Here is a 14127-nt window from a genome sequence, read left to right as displayed (position 1 = left end):
TTACTGATACAATGAATAAGTATTTTCTATGTATCCAAAGCCTGAAAAAGCCTATTCTTCTGTGCCTTAAGCCTCCAATTTTTGTCCAAAAACTTTAAAAAAAGCACATCAGTGAGCCACACTGGCAGACATGGCAGACATTTCTTCATTACCATGATCACTGGCACTGTAGTTTATTTTGAGTCAGTCCCACATACACCACCCTGCTGCCACAAATACTCACTAGGGCACCAAATCTGTGTTAATCTGCTGTCCCCCCAAAAATGCTCTATTTACCCCCGTTTGGGTAGCATTTGCTTAAAACTATGGAGTGCCCACCTATTTTAGGAAATTAGTGAGTATTTAAAAAAAAAAAAAAAAAATCAAACTACATATTTGTGAGCTGTTTTTAAAGTTTTACTTTGACTAGGGACTTGGGGCTGAGTGTCACAGACAGGGTAAAGAAAAGTAATGTAGTGTGTTGCTCCAGAAGTATTGAGCAACAAACTATTGCATTGCTGACTTTGTGGGATTTCTTGACAGTAAGAAAAATATAGAATAGCGCCTGCCTTATCCCGTAAGATTCATTATGAATTGATTAATAAGGGCAGATACGCATACCGAAACCGGAGGCACAATGAACAGCAGTCAACAGGTGTCCCGTCTCTAAGCTAAGCAAAGCCTGACAGAAAAGTCTATAAAGAACTGCATCAGGAAAATGGATGAAGAAAGAGAGAGGGTGTATTGCGCAATGACATTTCATAGATTTCATAGTCTCCTGGTAGGAGAATGATTTTGAGTAGGCAGAAGAGTAACCCCTGAGGAAGAAGCACATTGCCTAGGAGAAGAGTAGAAATAATACTGAACATTAAAATTTGGGGGCTTTACAGCAGGAGAGAGGCTGTGATTAAAGCAGTGAAGCTCTGGCTTTATCATATTATCCCTGCCCTCCCCTTGTCCAGCCTCACCACGCTCCCTTTGTTCCAGCCGTCTTTTCATCTCTGTGCAGCTTTCAAGACATGCCAATTAACCTTTCAGCGTGCTGGGTGGACATCTTAGTGTCTTTGTGGTGGCCTCCCCTCGGGCCTTTGTGTTGCCTTGTCTGTGGACAGGCACATGGGCTCCTGTCTTTGTCTGCCAGCGCATTTCTGTCACTCTCACAGCTCTCATTGCCTCTGCGTGTTTAATGTTTATACATTTCACTTTTTTCCCGGACCAACCGTGACCTGTTAACATGTTTGCCAGCACTTTTATTGATAGTACTTAAAGTTACAGGAGAAATTAAGGTAACAAGTTGGCCTAAACATAAAACAATGATTTATTTCTCACTTTACTGTCATGCAATTATTTTTGAGTGTGGCTATAAACAGATTTGTATCGACTGTATCCAGTATTTATTAATGTCATGGTAACAATAGCCAAATATTCGGGCATCTGCCCTGCCATTAAATTAATGTTTAAGCACAAATAATTGGGTGTTTAATAAAACATCGAGGATAATAAATCACTCCGTAAACCGACAGTATTTGACGTCTATGCACAAAAGTGAGGGGTTAAGATTTGGGAATCTCTGCTGCAGGCACTCCTCTGTCTGTGATTTTAAGGCATGCCGTTTTTTCTTGTGTGGTGAAAAACTGTTGAGGTAAAACGCTCTTGTTTAGTAGGGATGGGGAATTCTCCTTTTTGTTTTGGAGTTCTGTGTTTGACCTGTTGCTGGGGGCAACTGTAAACAAGGTTGCCATGGCGACAGCTGGAGAGGAAGCAAAAACATATCATGTGATTGAAGCCTACACTGCTGTGTAACAAGATCCAGCAGCAAGTGCATGTCCTGCCAGATAGAGAAAGAAGAGAATCTCTGGGCACAGTGTGAAATATACTCTTATACTCAGTAGATTCTCAAGGTAGAGATATACTGGACCGTTTGAGACCAAAAACAAAAAGAGTTTGACCTATGCGTCATGTGGAGTCAGGCTGACATTTCCTCTGGCCTGATGAATGGACTTCTGCAGTGCTGGGTTTTGTGTTTTAATTTCATATATGTGTGTTGAGTTTTAGAGTTTTTTTTCTGTTCACTCTCTTTTTAGAAACGGGTGACGTCTTTTCCTCCGACCATAAAGTCCCAAAACTGTTTTTAATCGTTTAAGAACAGTAGCGTGCCACTGCTTCCTCTGCGTTCTTGCAGCGTTCACTTGTGTGCAGTATACTCTGCTTTCAAAGAGCCTCATACATATGAACAGGAAAGAGGAAATCACATGGGTTGGTTCAGGTCAGTGCCTCGCCACTAAAACGAGGTCAAATGCATGCATAAATCTGCGAGACTAATCTGCCTTATAAAAGCAACCAACGTTTAAAAAAAATGAGTGAAATCAACTTGGAAAAAACTCCAGATGAAGCCTGAACGCGGTCTGTAGGATCATCTTAATGATTAATGGGCAGGGAGCTGTGTTTAAGCTGGCTCATTGTCTAACCAGGAGGGCCCGGAGAAAGCGAGAGGCTGCCTGCCTGCCTGTAGAAACTTTGTTGTGTGTCTGGTTGCCATGGTTCAGCTCTCTATGTTTTGTCCCCCCTTTCCTCCCTCTCTTTTCCCTCCCCTTCATTCCCTTCCTCCCTCCTTTGCCGCTCTCCTGCAGGCTACTTTGGACGTGGTGATGAACCTCCAGTTCCACTATATTGAGAAACTCTGGCAGACCTTTTGGTATTCAACACCGCCATCTAGTGAAGGAAATACTACCATCCCCAACAGGTCAGATCACAGATACAGGAGGAGCCAAGGCTTCAGTGTTGAAAAGGAAGTTGCTGTTTAGGATTAAATTCACCCATACTGTCTATAGTCTGAGCTAAATTAAATCTTGAATGTCTTGAATTGTTTTTGTTTTTTTTGTTTTGTTTTTTTTCAAGTTTTTTTTGTTTGTTCGTTCTGTGTGTAGTGATGATGACCTCGAAGGTGTGATTCCCAGAGAGAAGCTGGTGGCTCTGTGTAAATATGAACCGATCAGACTATGGATGAGGAGCTGTGATCACATCCTGTACCAGGCTCTGGTGGAGATCCTCATCCCTGATGTCCTGCGTCCTGTTCCCAGTCAGTACAACTGTTGTTTTTATTTTGATAAGAGACTGTGAATTAGAGAAAGTGTATGACGCAAGGGCTGTAATTAATGAGTATTTTCATTGCCAATTTAACAGCTATTTTTTCAATTAATCATTCAATAAAATATCAGGTCTATGAATGGACAGGAAATAGTAAAAAAAAATCTATTACTATTTCCCAGAGCCTAAGTTAATGTATTTAAATGAGTTGTTGGTTACTAATCAGAGAGGACTGAGACAACTAACTAAGTTAGAACCAGACGATTTTTAGCTTTTTTTGCTTAAAAAAAGATAACTTTAAAAAAACTTAAAAAAATTAGTAAAATATCAAAATGATTTCCCGTCGATTTACTTAATTGATTATTCGACTATTCAGCTTTGTATGAAAAACTGTAATGAGAGAGAAGACACATTTTAAAAACAATTTTACATGTTTTGTCTGTGGTCCCAACACTCCTGACTCAGCTCACTTTAGGAAATACAAACTAATGTAACCAACTCTGTGTCCCAGGATCTTCGCATCCTCAAGAAAGAGATTTTGGTGATTATTCAGTGACAGAATTACTTGAATCATCTCAGCTACAGTTTGCTGCATTCACACACCTCCGCTTACTATGCTTCAAGCATAGTGGCGATGTAGTAAAGTCAGTTTGTAATGCAGGCTGTTTTCTGTCTTCAGGCACTCTCACTCAGGCCATCCGTAACTTTGCCAAGAGTCTGGAGGGCTGGCTAACTAATGCCATGACCAGCTTTCCTCAAGAGATTATCCGCACCAAGGTAACAAGAAAAGCTCTGATCCACTTTCCAATGTCGGTTAGATTGTGTGTGCACGTTTTATATGGATTATATGACATAAAGTGCGTGTCTTGTGTTCCTTTATTAAATGTGTCAGACTTTTAAATCTATTGCTTTTCCTCACATCTTCGGTCTTTAATATTAAATTTTAACATTTTGTATGGCTGACGTATGATCTCAACGGGCCATTTCTGTTGGACTTAATATGTTACTATGTAAGGTTGCTTAAGTGAAATGGATGATTTGATCTGTGCATCAAAGTTAATTTGCATTTATCTAGTTGCAAGATACACTGCTGGTTAAAATGCAGTGAATGTGTTAATGTGATTTAATGTGTTAATATGGTAAAGTTTGTCAGACGTGGTCTAACAACTTCTGAGTTTATGCTCTATCCAGAGTTTAGTCACATAGGACACGAACTCTTGGCGGTACCAGAAGTACAGGGAGCCTTAGAGATCTTAACTGGTTTGTACATGACTGACTTCAGTCATATTAAAAAAGCATCAAAACATTGCTGTGTATTCTCTGCTCCTCTGTGTGGCGCAGGTGGCCGTGGTCAGTGCGTTTGCCCAGACTCTGAGACGTTACACCAGTCTAAACCACCTGGCCCAGGCTGCTCGCGCCGTCCTCCAGAACACCTCCCAAATCAACCAGATGCTCTCTGATCTCAACCGGGTGGACTTTGCTAACGTCCAGGTAAACTTTTCCGTCAGCTTCCCAGTTCATCCGAAGTCAAATCTTCATGTTAAAATGTCAAAAGTTTGTGCTCATGTTGCACAAGGTGCAGACGGTGGACTTGTAGCCACTCTGTGTTTTCCATCTCTCACTGTGTGATGTGGTTTCTTGCTGAATATGGCTGGTTGTGTTTGTTTTGTCTAACAGGAGCAGGCGTCATGGGTGTGTCAGTGTGACGAGAGTGTGGTTCAGCGTCTGGAGCAGGATTTTAAAGTCACCCTGCAGCAGCAGAGCTCTCTGGATCAGTGGGCTACCTGGCTTGACAACGTGGTCTCTCAGGTCCTGAAGCCCCACCAGGGCAGCCCAAGCTTCCCCAAAGCTGCACGCCAGTTCCTGCTCAAATGGTCTTTCTACAGGTAACATGTGAACACAGTGCAGGGATTTTAAGTTTCTTTACAATCCCTGTACAAGATTTCTACAGATTATTTCTCTGTTATTCTCTCTGCTTCCTTTAGCTCCATGGTGATCAGAGACCTAACTCTGCGTAGCGCAGCCAGTTTCGGCTCTTTTCACCTAATCCGTCTTCTGTACGATGAGTACATGTTTTACCTGGTGGAGCATCGTGTGGCTCAGGCCACCGGAGAGACTCCTATTGCTGTCATGGGAGAGGTAAGAAAGAAGATATCTGAAACTGCTCTGGCTGCTCAAAACGCTGTAATTAGAGTGATGGAAATTTTGTTGAAAATTGTTGTCTTGTTGACAAATGCTCTCTCATCTCTTGAATTACAGTTCAGCGACCTGAGCTCCATGATGCCATCTCTCATGGAAAAAGGTAAGGCTTTATTATTAACAGTGCAAGTTTTGATATCAGTTGTGGTTATGGCCTAGATAACTGGCTCCAAAAAGATGTTAAATGGCAAGTCTATGATACATAACTCTTCCTCCAGTATAAATGCCAAAACAACAATTTAACACAAAGCATCTTTAACAGCAATGCTGTAGCTAACAGAGGGCTAAAGATGAGCTAAAGGGCGGGCGTTATTTTGTATTTTGCCTCTTGTCAACAAATACCATGAGAAGACATGGTAAGACATCTGTGCTACAGAGCCATAGAACATTTTTGTCCAAAAACTATTAAAACACATCAGCGAGACATTGACTGAAATGCTCCTTAATCACGACGAGCATGGTCGATCCCACAGACACTGTCCTGCTGCTCTAAATACTCATTAATGCACCAAATGTTTATTAAGTCATGGCTGAGAATAGTTCCCAACAAATGTACTATTTACTCCTGTTTGAATATTGTTTTCTAAAAAAACCACAGTGCTTCGCTATTTTAGGAAATGAATGAGGCTTCTAAAAAATGAACGCCTGTTTTTGAGACTCAGTTTTAAAGATTTGTCTCTTCAGAAGGAACCCATGGGCTTGGGGCTGAGAGCCGCAGACAGTAGCGAAGTTGAAGTTGAAAGGCAGACTAAGACATTGTTGGTTCGGGGTTTTTCCAGTGGATTTGTTGACAAGAAAAATACAGAATCTTGGCTGCATTTTCGTAACCAAAGTCCCCGAGTTATGTATGGCATTACTGTTACTGCACTGAGCTTACACATCAAAGTCTTTTGCAGTGGTACTCCCCAGATCCATAGTTGTATAGAGGCTTTTGTGGCTCCAGAGGCAGTCGTTTGAAGGCTGATAAAGTCTCTCAAGCAATAGCTGTGCTATACAGGTTTGAAAACAAACCAAGAAAAATCTGCTACAAAGATGCAAACTTATCAGACCTCTGTAGCTCAGTCCTCACCTCTGCTTGAGGCCACGTGTCTCTGACTGAACTGTGCGGCTGTATTGTAGCTTTAAACCCAGCTAAGGCTTTGTCCTTTTCGACTCTTAACACAACCCTCCCTCCCTTTGCCACTAGATACATCCTTCTCTGACGAGATGAGCGACCTGGGCAGCGATGCTGATGTGTCCAGAGGGCCTACTGAGCCAGCTGTAAAGAGAGAGAGGATTGAAATGAGCCACCCTCTGCAGGAGATGTGAGTCCAGTTCTGAACAGGTCCGGACTGAAAGCCGCGAGGACCAGCATCTCTCCCTAGAAAGGTGACCCTAAAGTGGCTCTTGGGCCGAGCACAGTGTGTGTTTCTGCAGTCAGTGTGTGCAATGTACATAAAGAAGAGAGTAGCAATGTCAGTCCTCCCCTCACTAGCGTTTATAAAGACAGTGATCTTTGTCCCAGGAAGCTCACGTCTTTTATTTTTTACTCAAAGGGGTGTAACACAGGTCTGATTTCCTTTCTGTTTTTGTTGCAACTGTGAATGACTTTGTGCAGTACCTTTTTATTGGATATGTAACTTTGAGTGGTGGTGTGTGGTGTTTGTGATTCTTATTTTTTTCAAATTTTAACTAGCTGTGCCATAGTGTCATTTGAGTGCCTTAGGTCGCTAACTTTGAAACCACCACTACAGATGTCTATCTGTCCCTCAGCTGTGCCTCTACCGCAGTATGAATGTATCGTCTCCGAACCTCAGACATTCAAAGCACCTTTAACATTGATTAGGTGTAGGTGTGTACTCCTTGTTGCCTCCGCTGCATCTCGCAGCAAACATGAAAAAAAGAGAAAAAAAAACGATGAACATGCAACCTACTGACCCAAAGGACCTTTCCTTCAGTCGTTCCCGCCAGCTTAGCCATAGTCATGGCTCTGTCTGTCAGGCAGGAGGGCCTCATAGTGTCACAGTGGTCAGGAGGGCAGGGAACAGTCTATTATCTTGGCTGTATAAGAGATCGGTTCGTTTACCTCAATAGATTTCTATGCTGTGCTCCGTTCGGCTCAGATGACATGAGGCAAGTATTAAAAAAAAAAAAAAAAAAATGTAGCCACTGTTGCGGTTTGCCTCTCCCCCTCTGGTTTCCTTTCATGTAAATAGTTCTCCACGTTCCTCCAAATGGTTTCAAACCTGTGATAGTCCCTGCCTGTGCTGTTAGGATGCATCATTCAGTGACTCACATGTGCAGACCTGTGGTAGTTTACTCAGCTGCCGCAGAGTTGGGAACAAATCCAGAGCAGTCACCTTAATGGTGATTGGACGTTTAAACCTAAACTGGAATCTGGTCTGTCTCAATGAGCCTCATTTCCTGATTTAAAAAGAATAAAAAATTAAAAAAAAAAAAAAGTGATTGTACATTTCATCTAAGGAAGATAAATCAATAGAAGTTACAGCTTTGGACCTGTAATACCAAAACCCTTACACAAGAAGAGGAAGGCCGTTGGCATGTGAGCTGGCACGTGCTCCCCGACAACAGATACTTTAACCTCATGCTGTTACTCAGATAAAGTCTTATGTTCTGTTTCAATTAGATAGGAAAATACGGTGCGCTACTTGGGGAATTTGTCCATAATAAATTATATATATATCTTTATATGATGTAGAAAAGTGTGTGCTGTGGCCTTTGGTCTTTGCCTAATCTCGCTCCTCACACTGTACTTGGTTGGTCACATTGTATCAGAAGAAAATGCTTTGATGTGTATTTGGTTAGACTGGTGTGTGTGATAAATTTGTTTCCAATCTCAAACGCTCAGTGTATGAAATTCAGTTATTACTGTGGTGCTACGTGCACCCGGGTAAGCTATTAAACTGTCACAAGAGAAATTTCTATTTATATGAACTATTCTGATTTGATTGACATCAGCTTTGTGTTGAAACTGGTTTGGTCGATTTATTTTTCCCTGCTCCTCGCCCCCCCCCTCCTCCCTCAGATGGTTTTGTTGTAGCGACGAGAATCCTTGAGCTTGAGTTATTTAAGGCTTTTTGTAACTTGTGCCTGTCACAGTAATTTGCCTTCAAGTGCTTTGGAAAAAAAGTAATTTCTATGTGTACATTGTAATGTTTTGTAAGGCTGTTTTAGATTTTTGGCGGAGGATTATTTTTTATTGAACTAGATTTGGTTCTTCTTACAAGTATACTGAACCCTTATTTTTGTGTATTTTTAAACCTGTTCTTGACTACACTTTAACTAGCCTAAGGACAGATGATGGTCTGTAATAAACTGCATAGTTCAGCTGTATTTTGTACTTGGTCACAATGTGTAATAAATTGGTGTAAACCAAAAGGATTGAGCACATTTATTTTTATCAAATATCAACATCACAAAACCTCTAATTGGAACAAACAGCAGATTTACAAACAGTTGTTTTTTTTTTTTTCCCTAAGGTTTGGTAGAAGATCTTTGCCCACAAATGACTCGTTTGATCCTTCAGGATGCTCTAGAGATACAGTATTTACATAATTTAAAAATCCTAGTTTCCATGGCAACACAGTAATATGCTTCACTTTATTCACACATTTTTTTTTTTTTCTTTCCTTTGTAATTCAAGAAAAGTTCTGACATCTAGCTCGGTTTGCAGTCTCTACCTACAAAGGCACACAGAAAACGATGTGAACACAGGAGATTCAATAGAAAAAAGACTTTCCCTCCTTGAAGGCAGGACGACTGAGTGTACAACACACAACTTAAATTAGAGGAAAAGAAGAAGAAAAGGCTTGGTCCTAAAACAGCAGAACACCATCAGAAGTAAGTGCACATTGTCCTTCAAGGCGGAGCTGTACGTCTGAGTAAAGGACCCTCCTCTCCTGTTTCATCTCTAACCACCAAATCATCTATCCGGCCCCCCGACTCAGATGCGGAAAAAAGTGCAAAGGTCTCTGAACCTCCGGTGACGGTACACGATTCACAAGGAGCAGCCCGCCATGTACTTCCCTGTGAAAGAGATTCAGAAGATGAATTTACAAGGAAGCGGCTGCATTCTTGGAACGCAAATAGTATAAAAATACAAACCACTGTGTTAAGTCCAGAGTGATTTTTTTTTTTTTTTTTGGGGCTTGATAAGGACCACACTACAACCTGAGGAAGAAAACACCAACTTATACCATCGTTTATCATCATTTTAAATGGCAAACCCCCTTTTCAATTGATATTAGCATGTAAATCTAATAAGTATCCAGTTTACAAATAAACAATAAATTGTCGCGGATGTCTTTGTGAAGCACGATCCCCAAACAAAGAACCCTTTCTCATCTAGTGTGAGAACACAAACCCCAATGAGTGTGTGTTCAGATTTGTCACCTGTGGCGAACCTCTTCTTGACCAGTGACATGCGGTAGCGGCTGCCCACCAGCTCCACGTCCATGCCCGACAGCGAGGCCCCAGAGCCCACAAACTGGACAGCCAGGCTGGGTGGAGGGCCGCGGGGAACCTCCAGGCACTGCCAGCTGGCACACAGAGTCCCTGAGCCTGGGACGCCGCCGACAGGCAGAGACACAGATACAAGACAGAGATGAATTCACAGCAGTGACAGAGCTCATAAATGCAGTGGGGTTTCTTTACTCTTTTTCTTTTTTTTTTTTTTAAAACACTGATAAATTGTTGATTCTCCCAAACAAGATCTGGGTTAAGTGGGCCGGCAGCCTCTCCCTGCACTTCACACAGCTCTTAACAATGTGTACAACCAGCTCGTATTTCACAGTAAAGTGCTGGATTTCTTTATGGTGTTTAACAGGAGAACAGCCTGTGCTTTAAGTACAAGAATCCACAGTACAACCGGTGAAACCTTCGAAGGAAGAAGCTGAGACTGTGATAAGAAATATCTTGGAAAATGCAGGTCTTTCTAACATTGGTCTCATTTGTTTAAATTAATTACAACACGTATGAACAATTATTCGACATATTGTTTAGAGATCCAACGTGGAGCACTTTGAAATTGAACAACCATCAACAGATGTAAAAGATATTTTGGTTCAGACTGAGATTGTTATTTAAAATACTAATCGGTTAGTAGTTGACTGCATTGTGATTTGTCGTCATTTCAGGTATTTATTGACCTCACATTAGGACGGGGCCCCTCTTTAAAAATGGCTATGCTTGTGCCAATGGTAATGTATTTCTGAGTTTCAGTACCAATACCAAAATAAGACTTTTTCCCCGATACCTTACTTTGTGAAAAGTAAACATGCCTTTCTACATTTTTTTCATTCAACAAAATGGGGCAAATGTTTTTTAAGTGTTAAATGGTGCAAAGGATTAAAGGCTGATGAAAAGGTGACAGTGAATCGCAAGAAGAGAGACAGAAGCTACTGATCTTCCCGGTATTGTTCTCGTTCGTTTAAAGTAAGACTTATTTGACAATGCAACACTGTTTGAAAGCGAAAGTGCTCAGAGAAGTGGACATTTACATGTTGAGTGCCAACAGGGATAAGGCTATCTGCTGAGAAGAATATGTGATAGGATCAAAAGCTGCAGAACAGCCACTAAATGGACCTTGTGTTGAGATTGTCTTGTCCGCTTTAGGACTAGATGTCATTTGAAAACGAGCATCTGTTACAAGACGGCTGAGATTTTTTTTTTTTTTGGTCATTTTAGGTCTTTTGCTGACCCTCGTTTTCAAAATGAATATAAACTAACAAATGAGTGCAACTGTTAAATGTATCTTTCCAGCAAACAGCGTCCGTTCCATTTGCAACTGCCACTTGTACCCCAGGGGGAACATAACGCCAAATATTTGTTTGAAAAGAAAATAGGATTACAAACTGGCGCGATCCTGATCTTTAGTGTATCTACTGTCCCAATAACCCTCCAGCTACGAGAGGCTGACTGCACAGGACACGCCTCAGTTTCCCACCAAGCAGAGTCAGTTGTAAAGTAGCAGACAAGTCTAAATGGACTGCTAAAGGTAATGGAGGACCGGTTAAAATGTCCAACTTCTGCAACTCCAAGTGGCAGTGGTACGAAGTACAGAGAGGAGGAGAGACTGCGGCCAAGCACCGTTAAATCCAGGATTTGATGTCTTGTATGGATTCACATGGCCACGGCAGCCACTGTGTTTTTTTTCTGCAGTGTAATCCTAATTCCCATGAGGCCAGAACATCTGATGGAGGGGTGCACGAGCCCATCTGACAGTGCTGTGGGGGTACGTTGGACCCAAAAAAAACAAAAAAAAACCCCACTGGGAACCACAAGTCTAGGTTAAAAAAAAAAAAAACTTTAGATAAAACTTTATTATAGATATCTGGATTACATTAACAGTTCGACAGCAGTTGCAGCAGCATTTTTAAGGTTTCATCTCAATCTAGTTACGAGGGAAATACGAGTGCAATCCCGTGTAAAACTTTCACCTTTCAACCCAATTTAGCCTGGTTTTAACCTGGAAGTCTTATCATCTTTTGACCTGCAAATCATCCAAACCAAGCGATGAAGAGCCAAATCACAGCCCTCTTTATCTAACTGCCACAAGTGCTCCCGTGATCCCGTGATTTATCGTGCACTCACAAGAGGAACACGAGGGGGAATCGCTGATAAATTTGGGATGATCTACTGTACAGCTTTTTTTGTATGCCTCATTAAGATGAGAAATATCCTCTCCAACACATCTGCTTCTGTTTACAAGACGTCCAATGAAATAAATTACCGACTCGGCACAGCCAGACATCATTCATTACGTAAAGCTGCACTTTTAACGTTTTGTTTTTAAAGAAATAGGCGCGCAGATATTTTAGAAGGCACAGGGAGAAGTAATGGTGACCTTTCAGTGCTGTTGTCACCGGTTTATAAACCAGAGAAGTTCTCGAACTATAAATGTTTTCAGCCTTTCACGTCTCATCCATCACTGACGGCTGTGAATAGTAACCTTTTTCCTCTGGTCTCCCACCCTGTAGCTTCACACTAAGGTAATAATACATCATTAAATGACAAAGCAAAAGAAGAAATGTGGGTGTGCAATACAGAGAGGCACACAGGTGAGCTCAAATTCGATTTAATTTGAGACTGTTCTGTCCGAGATTCGAGCCACGAAAATCTTCCATGACAGGCCGTCTCTTCACTGTGCACCATTAAGGTCGTGAAATATAAGCAACAATCGACTTGACACAAAATAAAAGAGGAATATTTTGTGCTCATTTCTCTATCAGTGCAGTATTCAGAGGCACCTCAACCAGGCTGAAGAGAGCAGCTGCCATGTTCAAATGCCAATGCCGCTGTTCAAAGGTTATGATTTCCCCCTGAGATCTCAGTTTTTTAAGAAGAGAAGAATGTGGAGCGCTGAGTGAGATCTCTTTACGTAAACTCTTAATTACTCATTTCGACATTTGTCTGACACGATGCAGCGATTGTGAACCCGGCGAGAGGGCAATGCAGTAGAAAATTCTGGCACTAGTTTTAACGAGAAGGCAAATACCAGAAACAGATGGCTGCTGATGGCAGACACAAAACAAGCTGCAAATGTCAGAGAGACGGACGTCAAGCTGTGAGTGCGGACATGTTTGTATGTAACTTTCCCTCTCCTCGTCTTTCTCAGCGAACAACATTTTCTTATTAAAGGTTCCTTCAACAATGAGGGTTAAAAAAATAAATAAATAAATAAAAGCAGAGCGGTAAAAAGAAAGCAGCTGCAGAGCTCTGACCTTTGCTGTGATTGGTCGGGGAGAGGCTTGGGAGTTTCCACAGCAGCCGTCTTTCCTCAGCATTCCTGAGGAAGCAAAGAAATAGTCAGTGAGGCCTGAACTGCTCCTTGCTCTCCGCCCTTTGACTTCCTTTAAAATCTCTCCTTTTATCCATCACGGCCATTCTCCTGGAAAAATCTGATTTGTTTCTTTATCACACCCAAGGTAAAGTAAGCAGGCACACGGACCGAAGTTTTACGTGGACCATTTGATTTAGTTCACTCAGGTTTTTTTTTATTTTGGGGGGGGGGGGGTTCAGAAATGAATAGTGTTTTGGGAAATGTCAGGTAAAAGTGTTACAGCAAATACTGGGATTCCAGGTTCCCATGAGTTGTTTGACAATGCGACTCTGTAATTAGGTTAAAAAAAAGTGCCCCCGTCACAGGACCAAAGGCAAATAATTTTTGAAGAAATAATTTTAATGGAAAAACTGAGTTATACAGTATCTTGAGACTACAAGCAGCACGGTGAAGGAAAAAATGGGGAAAACAGACATTATACAAGACTCAATACAGTGACACTGGAACAGAGACACAAGCAAAGTGTAAACGGGGTTCCCAGAACAGTGTTTTAGTAAATGTTATTGTTGCAAATCCAAAAAGATTTAAGTGAAAAAAAAAAAAAAAAAAAAAAGTATTAACTATTAAATTTCTGTCGAATGACTATTCAATAAATTGGATAATTGTTTCAGCAATAGTTATTTCAATATGAATGGATTCTTGTAAAGCACATTCTATGAAAATACACACTGCTGCAATATGACCTGGTTAAAGTCCACGGTCGTTCTGTGGACTTCATGAGAACGATAAGAAAAGAGGATGTTATCCACTGAACAATCTGATGAAAATACTTAAGTGCAATTTTTCTGACCAATATTTTGTATATTTATATATTTTCAGTGAAATAACCCCCAGGCCTATATTTTTGGTCTATATAGTTGAATGAATCTTGTTTAAACATGGAAAGAATCACATAAAAATAACGTTGTTTAAGTCCTACAAAGTCTCTTAAAAAAATTTTTGCTAATTAAATTATTTTTTCATCTCACGTTTAGTGCGATTACTCTAGCAGTCCCCGACGCCACTCGGTAATATTCAAATGC

General features: G+C 41.1%; 2 protein-coding genes across 8 annotated transcripts in view; one reads left to right on the top strand and one right to left on the bottom strand.

Moving 5' to 3' along the window:
- rfx2 (regulatory factor X, 2 (influences HLA class II expression)) overlaps window positions 1-8621 on the top strand; it is a 28577-nt gene extending 19956 nt beyond the window's left edge. For all 5 annotated transcript variants that reach the window (XM_040129645.1, XM_040129643.1, XM_040129644.1 and 2 more), the window contains 8 exons: window positions 2610-2722; window positions 2907-3058; window positions 3746-3843; window positions 4408-4557; window positions 4744-4952; window positions 5052-5205; window positions 5326-5368; window positions 6452-8621. In XM_040129645.1, the coding sequence (XP_039985579.1) occupies window positions 2610-2722; window positions 2907-3058; window positions 3746-3843; window positions 4408-4557; window positions 4744-4952; window positions 5052-5205; window positions 5326-5368; window positions 6452-6573 (1041 nt within the window). In that variant the 3' untranslated portion in view covers window positions 6574-8621. The remainder of the gene's footprint in view (window positions 1-2609; window positions 2723-2906; window positions 3059-3745; window positions 3844-4407; window positions 4558-4743; window positions 4953-5051; window positions 5206-5325; window positions 5369-6451) is intronic.
- A 247-nt stretch (window positions 8622-8868) lies between these two features.
- Window positions 8869-14127, bottom strand: part of fcho1 (FCH and mu domain containing endocytic adaptor 1) — a 66419-nt gene continuing 61160 nt past the window's right edge. For all 3 annotated transcript variants that reach the window (XM_040129639.1, XM_040129641.1, XM_040129640.1), the window contains exons 25-27: window positions 12987-13051; window positions 9658-9825; window positions 8869-9291 (exon numbers count right to left, since the gene is read on the bottom strand). In XM_040129639.1, the coding sequence (XP_039985573.1) occupies window positions 9263-9291; window positions 9658-9825; window positions 12987-13051 (262 nt within the window). In that variant the 3' untranslated portion in view covers window positions 8869-9262. The remainder of the gene's footprint in view (window positions 9292-9657; window positions 9826-12986; window positions 13052-14127) is intronic.

Source organism: Xiphias gladius, chromosome 6 (genome assembly GCF_016859285.1).
Source record: "Xiphias gladius isolate SHS-SW01 ecotype Sanya breed wild chromosome 6, ASM1685928v1, whole genome shotgun sequence".
Classification (NCBI taxonomy): domain Eukaryota; kingdom Metazoa; phylum Chordata; class Actinopteri; order Istiophoriformes; family Xiphiidae; genus Xiphias; species Xiphias gladius.
This window is presented reverse-complemented; position numbering and strand designations above follow the sequence as displayed.